We start from the raw sequence: 15,375 nt of genomic DNA on the forward strand, positions 1-15,375 counted from the left end.
CGGCGTCCCTGTGCCTGTCCGCTTGCTGAAAGCCCAGTTCTCCTGTTGTCCTAACGGTGCCGGGAGGATGAGGCTGTGGAAAGGCTCAGCTGAGTTCCTCTGCCGTTTCGTTTTGGAGATGATCCGTTGGAAGAGCACATCTATTCTGGGTGTGGATTCTGATCTATTTTAACCCTGGACGTCTTCAGAGAACGGGAGCCAAGGGAGGTTTTCTCAGATCTGTATGCCTTTTTCTTTCATGCAAAACTTCCCTGGACAGCTCCTAAGTTTTCACCCCCCATGTCACAAGCCCACTTACCTACTTTTTCATTAAAAATAGTAATACGTGCCGTAAGCATTTTAACTTTTATGACTAGGTATTTAGTTGTCATTCTCTCAACATGCCTCAAGTCTTTGTTTTTTGGATTGTTGGTTTCCAGAGAGGAATTCTCCGTGGGCTTTCTTATAATAAACAGTACCCAGAACACATCAGCCGCAGTTTCCAGGTCGCAATTCTCTAAAGAAACCCAAAGTTCTCTAGATTTTAATACCCTCCACCCCACCTTACTCTTCAGTCTTTTAGAGTTGACCCCACCCACACCTAATTTGATGCCAGTTTATTTTTTAGCATCTCCTTTTCCAGGTCTTTCTAAAGCATTCATTTTCGTTTTTACCATAATAGCAATTCTCACACGTTTCAACGGTTTCTGCAGTATTTAATTGTCATATGTTTTTGGAGCAAGGACGTTGACTGTTGGTCCAGATCTAGTTCTGGTTCATCTGCTAGAGGCGAACTCAGTGGCTGCTGGCATTTAACAGAGCCATTAGCGGCGGTGGGGGGTGGGGGTGGGGGGTGGTGGGCAGCGGGCAGCTCTACTGTCAGTCCAGTGTTTATAACGGGCACCCTCTATGGGTGTCTCAAATTTAGAGAGCTCACTCAACTCTAAAAGTGGGCTTAGAAAAAGTAAGCAAGAGGCAAAAGAACAAGAGATCAAGAATTGCCCGATTTACCCTCGAATTTTATTCTGATTGGGTATAAAAATGTTACAAACTTAGTCCTGATGAAGATAAAAAATAAGTGTTATTTTTAAAATTTATCTTTTGTAAGAGTAAATGAAGAATTATTTTTTTTCTTGTGAGTTAACTAAGAAACGCAAAATTGATTAAACTGCAAGCTTATGGTTTTGAAGTCTATTGCGGAGTCTTTTAGACATTAAGTTCATATTTATTACCTATCTTCATTTATTATTTATGCAGTCTGCCAGGGTTGTTTTGTTAGACTAATGGATGGCATGGAGAAAACCTGGGAAAACGTACTTGATATACTAAAGGATTCATAGGATGAGTTTATTGTAATGAGCTCAATAATATATTTGGACATGTTTTTGTTCTGATTCAACAGTATAATTTCAGAGAGATTTAACCAGTATAGATGTATTTAGGTCTTTTATATTCCCTAGCTCCTAATATAAGCACTCCTTGTGGAAGTCCATTTATTGTCTGTTACTTCAAGAAGCTGTTAGATCTTACGTTTAAGTCTTTAACCATTTTGAGTTTATTCTTACAGATGGCGAAAGAGGGGACAGGATTAAGAAGTACAAATTGGCAGTTACAAAACAGTCACGGGGATGTGAAGTACGGCACAGGGAATATAGTCAATAATATTGCAATAATGGCGTATAGTGCCAGGTGGGGGCGAGACTAATCGAGGGGATAGAAATGTCCAGCCATCGCGCTGCGCACCTGAAACTAACATAAAATAATATTGAACGTCAACTCTAATTGAAAACTAAAATCAAACAAAAAAAGCTATCAGAGGTCAGCATCTCTTGAATTCAGGGTAGGGTATTCTCCACATTTTCTCCTTCTCCCACTTCCGAAATATTTCCCCGACCCAGGTGTGGCCGTACATCCCATGGACCGAGTGTCAAATGGCACTTCTGGCCTTCGGTGCCGCTCATGCGTTTTTTTACAGCATGTCGACCGGAAGGGTCTTCTGCACGAAGCTTTCCTGAGAGACCAGTGGCTTCTGTTGAGGAGGGTAAAGCCCGTCCCATTTCAGAAGCACAGATTTATTTTGCTGGCACAGGAACCCACGGGGTCAATCTCGTCGTGGGTTTATAATAGGAAAACGCTGATTACCACTTAGTCGAGAAACGAGCCTCCCTACGGCATGAGCGCTCCTTCTGAGATGCTCCTGCAGCAGCGAAGGGCCTCGGGCCTGTTCCCTGGGGGCAGCTGGAAAAGGCAGCTTCTTCCTGGGGGCGCGGGGAGGGGGGGCCAGTGTTCTTTTTCCTCTTGGTGTGTCTTTCTGTTTTTTCTCTCTCTCCATTCTGCTCACCCCGCCCCCCCCCCCAACACTGCCTTGCTGCTGCTACTCTGAAATCTCGTAGCAAATCCCGGAGCTACAAACATCTGGAAACCATAAATCCTCTGACCAAAAAAATCCACACCCCCTTCCCATTGTAAGGAGAAGGAAACTTCTTCAGATTGTCTGGGAGTAGATTAGTTTTGAAATATGATAGAGGGAGAGGCTATTCTGTCATTTTGAGGCAGAGTCCTTTTTTTTTTTTTTCCCCTAATAATGAAGAAAAAAAATCCTAACCCGTGTTTTTCTTTTATCTATATTCTCTTTAATCTGTAGCCCAAAGTCATCACTTGTCACTACTCAAAAAAATAAAAGCAAAAACAGAAAACTCAGCTCGGATCTGCCTCGCCCTGTCGAGGTTCTATTTAAAGATATGGATGGCACTGGCCAGGCCCACGGAAACTTGTTCCTCTGTCGGGGACAAGTCCACACCCCGCCGTTGGCACAGGACTGTGCACAGTCCCTAGCCAGCTGGCGCTGCCCCAGACACTGTCCGTTCATTCAGTGAGTGCTGAGCCAGGCAGGACCAGGCCGGGTGACAGGCACAGATCACAGGCAGTCCAGCCTTCAAAGGCCTTAGTATGGGAGAAGGACAGGCCGTTTCAAGGGTAAGACTGTCGAGGGTGTCGCGAGAGCACGGGCCGAGAGCGGCCACCCCGCGGTGGTGCGTGGCAGGCTGCCTCTGCCTTCCGTGAGGAGGCGATGTGGGGCCGAAGCGCAGAGGTCGCGGAGATGAAGCCAGATGAAACGGGTGCTGGCAGAGGGGACAGAGTGTAGCTCAGGAAGGACGGAGCAGAGGTGGTGCGGAAGGGCACGGCCACGGCCCGGGAGACAGGAGGGCGAGAGCCAGGCCGGGCGGAGTTTGCAGGATGGGGACGTGTTCCTGTGATGCCGCAGGTGGTGGGGAGCATCGAAGGCGTCTCAGCGGCGAGAGCACCTGGAACCCATTTGGAACGGTCACGGGGAGGGACAGTGTGGACAGCGGATTAAGAGAAGCTTCGCGGGTGTTTCCTTCACCCCAGCCAGGCTTTCTTAGCTCGTCCCCTGCAGCTGCTCTCTGATATTCCACAGCAATCCCTCAGGAGCTCCGTGTGGGTGCTTGGAGCTCCCGCGCTGTTGGCGGGCTGCGACTCGCTGTGGCCTGGGGCGGGGCAGGAGGGTCTTGGAGGACCGCTCTCCCGAACTCGGGACCCCAGGGTGGCCCCGTGCTGGGCTGCAGCAGAGACAGATGGCAATCACGTCTTCGCCTTGTCTTCACCTTCTAAATGGAAACGTGATGGTTGTGAGTTTCCCAGATCACATCCATCAAATAGTAAATGCTTAAACAATGGAATTCTCTTCGAGATTGCAAATTTTCGTCCAGAAACTTGGGGTTTGCTCTGCGTTTTCTTTTGTCATCGGTACTCCTTCCCAGGGGTTCAGGCTCACCGAGTGCTGGGGACTTCGGTCTGTCTTGTTCCATTCGGGTCATATTATATTTATGGCTCACGCATTTTACAGTTCATCAGGTATCTCTCCTGTTACTTGGATGACCTGCCCCACCAGGCCTCCCTGCCTTGTCCCCGACGTATTCTGGTAGGGCATGGACACTGGGGTCTGTCCTCTTTGTGATAAAGAAGGAACAAAAGAGCCTGCCTTCCTCAGAAATAACGGGGTCCTAATAGAAATATCGACGGCACTAATGAATCGCTGCTCTTTTATAAAATACTGATTGAGCGTTTTCACGTGGGAGCTTAAGACAACACGGCCAGATGTAACTCTAGATTTTTTTTAAGAAATGGAAAAACTAGAAAAAGTGTACCAGAAAGTAGGGATGAAATGAAGGAAGTCAATTCCCTCTAACTTTTTTCTTTCTGTGTGTAGATGGCTTATGTTTTATATATAAGCACGGACTAGTTACCAAATTTTGGTTGTCGTAGAAGGCGACTCACCCAGCCGTTGAGAAGTGCAAGGATCTAATGGATAGATTTACAGATGGTGGTGGGGATCAGTATCAAGCCAATGGACTGCAATGCTACAATGGACATAGAGTTCATTGATGACATATTCCCTTTTTCTTGGTTCCCCACTGCTCCCCCAAATCTAGTAGGTTTGTTGCTTCCAACTGACCTTTTTGAAATTCATTTCGTCATCAACTCTTAATCTTGGTGTCACATCCTGTTGCGGAATTAGAGAATTTTGTGTCTGAATTTATATCTACGGCTTTATCTGATGCCTGAGAACTCATGGCTGACTGTTTCTCTTAACTGCTTGTTGTTTATCAGCTAAGAGCAATAACGATCCTGTCGCCCTTCCTCGTGGGGTGCTTTGTCACTCGTGAAGCATTTTAGCATGCACGCGTCGGTACTGAGAGTTTCTCAGGGAAGGCGTTTGGTTCCTAGATTTGGGGCTGTTACACAGACACACCAAAGAAGCAGTGCGGGGTGTATTGTCGCCTTATTCATGTCGGGGACGTCTGCTTAGAGGAAGTCTCCAATCTGTGGCTCCCCTTTCAGTTTCGATAAAGCAAACCATTTACCTTGCAAAAAGAGATCAGTTGCCAGTCACGAGAGGCATTTGCTTCCTTACTGGGAAATCAAAAACGATTTTACCAAGACTGATAAAATGATCTTGATGGTGGAGATGAAGTGAATGTCGATTGAATCTGTTCTTTCATTTAGAGGCACCTGGTTTATGGAGCTAAAATGGGGTGCAGCTGGAGTAAAAGCCACGTGGGTGAGAGGTGCCCCACCTCCTGTAAAGCAGGAGAACTCTCATGGCAGGAGGTGAGGAAGGGGTCCCAGCGGGCTGCCCAGATCACTGGCACAGTCTCAGGAAAGTCCCTTGTAGGTGAGAGCAGTTACAGAGGTTTGTCTCTCAAGAATTTGATTTCCTTAAAAGGGCTGCATGCCCTGAGGAAAGCATGTACCCCCCAGGAATTGGGGGAGCCCAGTCGAAGGTCACACTGTGCTAATCCGGTCCCATGGATGAAGAAATCCTCAGGTTTGGGTTCATTGTTTTTGAACCGAGGGGTGCGTGCCACTCGCAGACTGCCCGTGTGGTGGATATATCGCATTAATTTAGAAACTATAGGCACGCCAGTCTTTGCCTTTTGTTTCCAAGCAACATCTTTGTAAACTGTGCTCACGGTAAGTTCTGTCTCCCTCTGCTGGCGGAAGCCGTTATTGCAGACCACCTTCCTACCCATTGATCCTAGATTTTTAGCAGTAAAAAGACGTTAGTGATCTCAAATCTAAGCCATTGGTGTTGACACTCATCTGCGCATAAAGTTAGCACCAATATGACAAAACCTTTTGCTTCTAGACATAGTCTGTTATCTAAAGTAACTCCTTAGGTGGGTTTGCCCTGTGGTCTTTTGACTGATAGGACTATAGGCGTGGCTAGGCAGGTTTGACTTAGCACATGGTCTTCTGCGAAGGAGGCCATCGACACAACTACTTTCATGTAGTTTATTTTCCCATCCTGCAAGCTCAAATTAAGGAAGCCGATAATATCCACTCCCGGCGCTGCCGATGTCATCACAAGTGACTTCCCTCCCTTTATTGCCCACATTTCCACATTCTTCGAGCACCTCTCCCGTCTGGGCACGGGCCTGGCAGCCGAGGCCTGGACGCCGTGGCCGCAGCCTCCCCGGGCCTTGTTTGTGGGTCGACTGTTGGTGCCGTGTGTCCTCACGTAGGCCTGCTGGATCCGTGAGAGGGGGGCGTTTTCAAAGGCCCCTCCTCCTTCCTCTTTGCGCCCCCATTGCTTCTGTCGGCCACTCCTTTCTAGAAATCCTTTATTTCCTTGGCTTCTATTACACTGAACTTTCCAAATTCTCTTTTGAAGTCGCCTTCTATTTTTTTTCTCCCTGGCTTCCTTTTTATCCTCCGAGCCCCGAACTATGAGATGTCCTCCAACGTGTTATTCATAGACCGTTTTCATCTTTAAAAAATCTCAGCTCCCCGACATGTCGCCTGCTAGACAGGTGCTCTCAAAGTCACATCTTCAGCCCCAAGCTGTTGTCCTCTGACTACACGGAGCAGCTTTCCTTTGGAGCCTTTTTTTTTTTTTTTTTTTTTTTGGTCATCTCTGCCTAAGCATGTTTAAAGCAAAACCTGCCTTTTAATCTCCTCAAGTCCCTCACGACTCATCTCTTTTCTTCAATGTCACTTCCACTGTTCAGTTTAACTAGACTGTAACTTCCAGTCATCCCCAGCTTCTTTCTCTCCAGCTTCTTTCTCTCCTTTTTCTCGGTTCGCCTCCCAGCCCCTCCTGCCCGGTCTCTACAGCTGTTCATTCCTTCCCATTTTCATTGCTAAGATCTTGGGCTCAGGCTTTCATTTCACACGTGTGCTATTGTTGGGCCCTCTTACCAGTCCTTTTGTGACTTGTCTACTTGGATTTTAGAAATCTGCCTCTTTGGAAGTATTCAGTGGTTTTCTGCTCTAGAATGTCTTTTGACTTTTGTACTGCGGTCTAGCTATTTATTCCTCATACTCCGTTTTACTCTTTCCCAGGTATCTGTCTTTTCTGCCACCTCTAGGTATAAATGGCACCTTGCACACAGTTGACATTTTAGAGATGCTTGTTGAATTAGATTGGTAGAACCGCAGGCACAGTCTTGAGTCGTAAGTTGTCTCTCACAAGTTGCCACTCCTCACAATCTCTTTTACAGTCCTCAGATTTCAGATTGATGGTGTTGTCTGTGTGTGTGTGTGTGTGTGTGTTTAGTTGCAGATCCCCAGTGTGAAGGGCTTCGATTTTGCCAAGCAGCATCTGGGTCAGCACAATAAAGACGATGTATTGATTATTCATGAGCCAGCACCACTGCCGGGACCTGTGAAGGACCACACCACACCCTCTGAAAATGGAGACGTGCCGAGCCCTAAGGCCAAGGTCCCCTCCAAGAACGTCCGTCACAGAGGAAGGTTCGTATTGGGCTTCCTGTATTGTACTGTGTCACAGAGCAGGTTTTTGTTTTCAGTTTGTCAATTGCCAGTATCAGGAGGGTTGATGGTGATTATCTCCTGAGTCTGTGGCCTGGGGGACTGGCCACGGCTTGCCCAAAGTCAGCGAACCTGAGGGCTCATGATCCACGATAACGGACCACATAAGGAGGCTGTCTGCCTTCTCCCCCAGAAGCATTTAAGATTATGAATCACTGTCCATCATGGGTCGGTGGTCCCCTGTGACTTGATTAGAGGTTGACCAATTTGAATGTATATGTTCTGGGGTGAGCCTGCTCCTCCCTGTGGCAATGACATCAGAAATAACGTGTCCACAAAGTGCATGGTACACGATACACAGCCATTGTCACTGGCTTTGTCCTGGCCCCTTATGCTAAGCTCTGACTTCATTGCTCTGTCCGGAGGTGACCTTCATCACACCCTTCTTTCTTGGCTTGATTTTTCTCTGGCTGCCTGCATTGTCACCCTTGTTAGCATGTTTGCAAGGACTCTCACTGCCTCTTTCCTGCCCAGCTCCCCATTCCCGATTTGTTTCCATCCCTTCTGTCCAATCATCCCTCCTGCCTCCTAAAGCACGTGGAGAATGGCTTGTTAACACATTAGCCGGAGGTTCCCCCAACACCTTCTGACCCTGCGAGAAGGGCCACAGCTCTGAGAGAGAAGACCAAGTTTAAACCAGGCTTTATTAAGTCGGCTTTAGATCATGGCACAGTCAGACTTTGGCTATTCGAAGCCTAAAATTTAACAGCCTTCCTTTGAGGTTTGAAACACCAAATCCTGATTTTCTGCTAAAAGGGAAGAGGTGTGTGATCATGCCAGTATTCGAAAATGGTGTTATAATTTCTGACTTCTCAGGAAACCTACCCTGGGGGTTCTGACCTACTTTTAAGAATTTAATGGATCTTGGAACATGATTTTCACAAAAGAAACTGAATTATGTAGAGAGATGTTATTTGCTTAATTATCTTGCAGGCCAAGGGTAAGATAAATCTTGAAAGATTATTTTATATGCTAGTACAATTTTGCAAAGTCTTTTTTTTTTTTTTTCCCCTCACCTTGTAGTCTCATCCTAAACATGTTGTCACAGCTTCTCCGTGGCCTGCACGGTTAACGTGAGATTTTAGCATCCCTCATGGGCACCAGAATCGTGTCGGCATTTCACATCGCCGGGGAGCATGAAGAGAATGGGGTGCTGACCGCTGACGGGTTGTTACTAGCTCGGTGCTGCCCGGCTTCCATGATACCCTTGCTTTTCACGCAGAGAATCAACTCTCAGTGGTGATCATGGTGTTTGCATCATAAGTGTAGGCTTCTTCCAGAGGTCTGGAGTTCTCTGGGGTGACCACAGGACGCCCTTGGTTCCCTAGGGATTCTGCAGACCCAGGCGACCCGGAACCAGGCCCGAACTCTAGATCCTCTGAGCCCATCCATGCCAAACCCGGACTGTCAGTCCAGGGCCCTGAGAGATTGTCCTCCAACCTGACACCTTGTTTCCTGGCATTTGTTGACGTGGAGCCTGCCGAGGCGTTTCGTACCCCACGTCCCACCGTCTCGGAGAGGCAGCCCTGTGCCCGTGTGCCAGGCTGCGAAATAATGTGTCGGACCCTTCCACCGCCAGTCCTGCCTGGAGGCCCGACGTCCCCGTCCAGGTTAATGTGACCTTTCCTCCTCTTTCTCCTCGTGTTTACATTTGTTTCGTGTCTGCAGAGTTTCACCCTCCGATGCCGACTCCACAGTCAGCGAAGAGTCCAGTGAGAGGGAAGCAGGAGACAAGACGCCGGGGACCGTGAACGAGGACAAGTCCCACAGAGCGCCACACAGCGGTGTGTGACTCTTCTCGCTCTCCCCGTGAAAGGCAGTGGCTGCGAGGTTCCAGCCGGCTAGGCTTTTATGTGCTTCAGATGCTGAACGTAAAAAAAAAAAAAAAAAAAAAAAAAAAAAATCCATGCCGTGGAGTCGTCACCGCCTGACATGGTACTGGTGTCCTCCTGGAGGCGGGGGCCGTGCTAGAGGTTGGGGATTCATGGAGGTCAAATGGCCACGTTCCATTCTAGGTTAGAGACCTGACGATTTTCCTCCAGGATTCAGTGACTGTCATAGCCTCCAATTCAAGTATTTCACAGCCGTCACTGTCAGGAAGTTGTGTATTTATCACAGGTCCAAGTGCATTCTGATTGGTCCTAGATCTTTTCTTGCAGCTGATAGTTCAGTATGATCAGGTGGTTTAGCACTTTTTTTTTTTTTTTGTAGCCAGATGCTTCTTAGGCCAGGTCTGGATGGGTCTTTCCTATTCTAAAGGCTATTAGTGTGAGACTCATGCCCTGTAATAAAACGAAGCCTACAGCTCTTGCTAGACTTAGGAGTATTTTTTTTTTTTTTTTTTTGGCATGGTAATAAGGTAGCTTGATTTTAGTTTAACAGAATCTTCTGTTAACTAAATGTGTCAGTGTATTTACTGGAGCTTTATGTTTCACGATCCTGTTTCAGTAATGCAAAAAAAAAAAAAAAAAAAATGAGGATGCCTCAGGATATTTTTAAAAGTAATGCTCATGCTTAAATTTTTCATCACAAGTTTCTCTGTATGAAAGTGCAGTACAGAGCGAATGGTATTCTGTAAATGAACAGATTCTAGGCAAGAGCCAGGGGGCCTGTTCTATCACTGTCATGCTTGTGACCTTGCAAGTAACTCTGTTGGCCTTTGGGACTCCTATGGGACTCAGCTAGCTGAGTTCTGAAATTCCTTCCAGCTCCTTCCAATTGCATTATTTTTGATCTTAAAGAAATAACACCTTAGAATAAGGGAAGAGTTTTTTGCTTTGGATCCAATTTCACAGAATCTTAAGAATTACTTAGTACTGTGGCAACAGGTGCACTGTTTCGATTGAAATCTAATTTTGATCCCGGGAAGGTAATATTTGGGGAAGGGGGGGGGGAGCAGGGAAGAATCAGCTCTGGCGTTTCTTGATTTCTGTTTATTGCTTGTCTGAGAAAAGTCTTGCTTTTCTCTCCTCCACTTAACCCCTTACTCAAAGGATTATAACCAGCATATTGTACATGGCTAACAAAAAAATCAAATATCACTCTCAGCCTATATTCGAAATTCCAGCAGCAAGCATGTTGACTTTAGGACTGATGGGGGAAGGAGAAAAGTGGGCTAGGTTTCTTGTGAGCCTCAGAAGCTCAGATGTCGCTGTGATGATTCTAGGAGACACCGGAATCTATACATTATTGTCATGTTTTAGAAGGGTGGTTTCCTCACTACAAATATCAATTCACTTTGAAAACCTTTGTTTACTTCTTTCAGGCTGTAATGCTGCCATACAGGCACTTAATTGCTTGCATAGAACTTAGTCAAATACCCTGTAAGAAGAAAAGGTCTGAGCTTATAATCATATTTTTAAAAGTATTTTGTAATTCACAGAAAAATCTTTTTGGTACAAGAAGTGAATGGAGGCAGGAGCTCGCGTGAACCCCCCTCCTTGCTACCCCGGGACCGGTGCTCCCCTCACCGTAGCTGACGGCATGGCTGCCGCATCTTTTTAGACTCTTGGCAAAGCTCTCCATGGCTCTCACAAGGCATCTGGCATTTTCAGGGCCCATCTCGCAATGGAAGCAGAGAAAGAACCATAATCTTGGTTTTGATCACCTTGAGGTTGAGCTTCATTCCCTTCGAGCCCTTTTGGAAGGTGCCTAGACCATGATGCATTCCCTTTCGGTCACCCACAATCCTTTACAGGATGATTTACTCAAATGCCACAGTGTTCCCAGTCACCGCAGGTTTAGAATAAGTTACATCGTTACCACTAGTTCCTCTCAGCAAAGTAACAAAGAGCGAGGTGAGGTAGGGAGTAACGCACCTTCCCTGAGTAAAGGCTCTTACCTGGCTGCCACGGTCACATCCAGGCATAATGTCTCCTCTCTCATCTTTATCAGAAATATACCAATTAGGTAAAGACTGAAATACCGAGTGTCTCCTTTATGTTCTCCGCAGCTTGCGTGTGCACCAAGGGTATAATTTTTAAGTAGCTCATTAATCTGAATTCTACAGATTCCAAATTCTAGAATGTCACGGAGGAACTAAGGTGACATCTCTTACGCGTGCTAACCATTTTGCAAAGCGAATTAAATTTTTAATGCGATTACGGGGCCATTCTTTTGACCACATATAACAGGAACATTTCACAAATAATTGTGGAACATCCATTTATGAAATGATTGAGATCGTAAGTTATAGTTCTTTCCACAAAGGCAGGTTCCCAGAGGCCTCTTCGAGGTAAAATTTTATAAAATTAGTTGAAATGACGAGTCATTCAGTCATCTGTTCAGCATGTCTGCTAAGTGCCTGCGATGGGTTAGGTGTGGGAATGGGATAAAGAAGAGACACACGTGACTCTTGCCTCACTAGGTATTAATGCGGGTCACAGGCATTAATAATAATGCAGTTTGACTGTATTTACTTATAGACGATGCACTATTTCTTTAAAAATTTTCTATTGCTCGGGCACTTCAGTAATTCAGATTGCGTTTTTCTTTGTCATTTTCCTTTGTTGACATTATCCTATACTGTAATTTCTGTTATCACATTTTTTTGTTTTGTTTGAGGAGAAAGGGGTTTTAATCCAAAATCCTTCCTTTCCTTAAGGCAGGATTCACAAGATGTTAATCTCTGTGTATCTGTCGTACTTTCCACTGGCCATTATTATAAAGGTAGTTTTTTTAAAAAAATGTGCGATGCATAGCAAACAAATACATAAATGTATATTATATATAGATAAGCTGGGATGTGCTTATATAGACATATATGTCAAATATATTTATGATGTATGTGTGAGAAATAACACACCTGTGTTTTCCGTCTTTGAGACGGCTGGGTTCTGGGCATTATATCAGTTCGAGGGTTTTCTGTGTCTCCCTGTCTTCTCCGGCTGCAGTTGGATTATAAAGCAAGGCTCCATGTCCACAGTCGGCGGGTGGGATGGGCTGTGGACAGGAGCCAATCACAGGCCTGCATTTCCGTGGTACCCAGGCAGGCAGACAGCGTGGGGTGGGACGGGGTTGGGGAGGTGGCTTTCTTCCTTTGCCTCCTTTGCATTCCAGCCACTTGGAGCTCTCTGACACGCTGGTCTTTTTACCATCCTGGAGGAAAGTGATCTCACCTTAAGGTATCAGTAGCTTAATGGGCTATCGTTTGTGACATTTGCTGTCACTTTTTAAGTTCAGGTTAGCAGGACTGGCCTATCTCGTGAAGCTAATGATCTCCTTTTGGGCCTTGTGCCTGCAATTCGAGTAGCTGCCTTCGGATGAACGGTGGTGCTTGGCTGTGTTTGCATTGCACAAACAGTCTCCCTCGTCTTCCTCCAGGCCCAGGGCAGGGGAGAAAGCCTGAGAGGAGCCAGAATTCATGAAACTGTGCCTCCTTGCTAAGAAAGGCCATGTTCATTCCGAGTTATAGCTTTCCTAATCTCTTGGGACAACGAATGATTATAATTCGAATGGAGGGAAGTAGAAGGACTCACACAATGCAGTGTGTGTGTCTTACTTCAAAGGTCGTCTACTTCTTACTGCTTTGCTCAGTTCTATCTTTTTTTACACTGGGGAGATACCTCCATGTTCGTCAGTCATGCTCGAGGTTGCAAACCTCAGGCTTCTGTTGGAAATCAGCTTCTGCATGCTCTCGCTCCTTCTCTTGGCCCAGAGGTGCCTGTGGCCAATCCGAGGGAGGGCGTCAGTGATCTCAGTGCGTCTAACGAGCTCCGTAGAGAGCTGTTCCATCTATTTAGCCCGTCTTCATCTTGCCGTCTCTGTTTCTGCCTTTTTAAAATTAAAATTCATTAAGCTTATTTCTGCTATAAAAGTAATACTCATTAGAGAAAATCCTCATTACAGAAAATATGAGAAATCGGAAAAAATCACCTTTATACCAAGATGTAGTTAGTCTATGAACATTTTGAAGTTTCTTTCCTATCTTTTTTCTTATTAAATTTTTTTTTGTCTTTCTTGCGGTTCTGATGACTTAAAAAAAAAAAAAGCCATCGTGGTAAAATATGCATGGCATAAATTTACCCTTTTCAAAACACTTTTAAGTGTACTCTCCATCTTTTGTTAAAGCGGGAATGCATTCCCTCCAGGTGGCAGCATTTTCTTCATGCGCCTCTACAGCGTAATCTTTCGGTGGTGGGGACGGAAGGCTGGAGTTGGCCCGCACGTGCCTGCATGCCTGCAGTCCCCGTCTTTACACCTGCCCTGGCAGCTAAATGACCTCTCCAAGATGAGAGTGGATGTTCAAAGCCGCTGTGATCATTTTCCTAAAAGTTCAGTGAATTGCTATGGACGGAGCAATTCCGGCTTCCTCCTTCCCTTGACCTTTTCTTACTGAAGACCTGGAAACCCCTTTAGACAAAATGGCGATTTGGGGCACAAAGTGTCAGAGCAATTGTCGTATCTTTTCTAACAATATTGGTAATCTTTAATAAGGCCGAAGGAGATGATGTTGAACCCAGACATTTAAGCTCAAACAGTGACATTTCAAGTCCTCTACCACAGAGTGGGGATGTGTTTTTTTGGTCAGGGGCCCATCTGAGGGTTTTTGAAGGATTAATCTGTAATCATGATTCTTTGCTGTTTCTTTAGGATGACTTTATACATATTTAGGGTTATTTTATATATACGTGTGTGTGTGTGTGTGTGTGTGTGTGTGTGTGTACGTACGTATGTACGTACATACACATTTACTTTCCCTTCTGTTGCAGGGCCACCAGCACCCAGTTCAGGGAATGAGCAGCACTCGTCAGCCTCCATCTTTGAGCATGTGGACAGGATCTCCCGTTCCTCGGAGGCCAGCCGGCGGGTCCCCAGTAAGATCCAGTTGATCGCCATGCAGCCGATCCCGGCACCTCCAGTTCACCACCCCGTACTGGCTGACCGAGTGGCAGAAACCAACAAAATTAACAAAGAGGTATTCGTTTTTATTAAGAAGTACATCAGTGAAAAGACATCAGATGCTGATTTGGTCCACGCTTAAAAATGAGTGGAAGTTAGTGTGAAAAGGTTGCTAGAGGTACGAGCTGCTGACAGGCATTCTTCATTTTAAATGTTGTACTCAGGTGTATTTTAGATCACGTACTGTTCAGAGACACTATGAGATATATTGGCAGATATGCAAATGAGACCTGAGACGGCTGTCTTTGAAAGTCCTCCTGTGGCCCATGGCGGGTGTTTAGGAACTTGAATTTCAGTCTCCAAGAGTACGTGGCTTTCAGTCCCCTGTGGCATAGCCTGAGTGGCCGTGTTACCCAGGCCTGCGGTCCTGCTCTTTCCTCACAAGCAGATTCCCAGCCTGGTTTCCCTTCATCCTCTCTGTCTCCGTTTGGCTAAGTACTTAGGGAACAGTGGGCTGCACCTCGATGAAAGTGAGCTCTCCCCAGTCTGCACTGCCCAGTGCAGCCGACCTGCCACCCCATGACCCGGTTGCCTCGTTGCCTGGCGAACAGCCGTCAGCGACCCTGTTTCTGGCCCCTGCGTGCTGGTGGTGGGGCCTGCACCTCACGCCCTCTCCCCACCCCTTCTCCCCACCCCTTCCTCTCTTCAGCTGCTCCTGGCTCTTTAAGCTCTAGCTCGGGCCCCAAGGAGCCGGTGATGACATGCTTCCATCCCTGTGGGTTCCGTCTTTGCGGGGGAGGGGATGGCGTCATGTCAGGGACCATGGTGAGCCTCAGCCCGCTCACCCCCAAAATACCCACTTACAGTTAATTGCTGATAACTGTAATTACTGATAATTACAGTTATCAGTAATTATCAGTAGGTAGGTATTCTGCTGGACGGTGCAGGCATCATCTTTGAATCTGTCTTAAAGTCTCTTAAGTAGTGATTATTGGGTATGGAAAACATTCACGCTCTCAGGGCGTATTCCGTTTAGTCGTCGGTGTCCCTAAGTGTCTTCAGAGTTGCCACCCATCACCCAGGTTTTAGTTATCCCCGCCTGACTTGGGGAGGCGATACCACAGCCTCGCGCTCACACTCGCGGGGCGAGTGCGGGGTTACAGCCGGTGGGTGGCGGTGCCTCCTCTGCGCCCCGTGTGG

The 15,375-nt window shown here is 46.5% G+C and overlaps 1 protein-coding gene across 4 annotated transcripts in view; it reads left to right on the forward strand.

The window, feature by feature from the left end:
- KIAA1549 (KIAA1549 ortholog) overlaps positions 1–15,375 on the forward strand; it is a 105,890-nt gene that overhangs the window by 61,168 nt on the left and 29,347 nt on the right. For all 4 annotated transcript variants that reach the window (XM_016161856.2, XM_036230840.1, XM_036230841.1 and 1 more), the window contains exons 11-13: positions 7,061–7,257; positions 9,004–9,119; positions 14,046–14,251. In XM_016161856.2, coding sequence (XP_016017342.2) covers positions 7,061–7,257; positions 9,004–9,119; positions 14,046–14,251 — 519 coding nt within the window. The remainder of the gene's footprint in view (positions 1–7,060; positions 7,258–9,003; positions 9,120–14,045; positions 14,252–15,375) is intronic.

The sequence above is a fragment of the Rousettus aegyptiacus genome, unplaced genomic scaffold, assembly GCF_014176215.1.
Source record: "Rousettus aegyptiacus isolate mRouAeg1 unplaced genomic scaffold, mRouAeg1.p scaffold_m13_p_13, whole genome shotgun sequence".
In the NCBI taxonomy this organism is placed as follows: domain Eukaryota; kingdom Metazoa; phylum Chordata; class Mammalia; order Chiroptera; family Pteropodidae; genus Rousettus; species Rousettus aegyptiacus.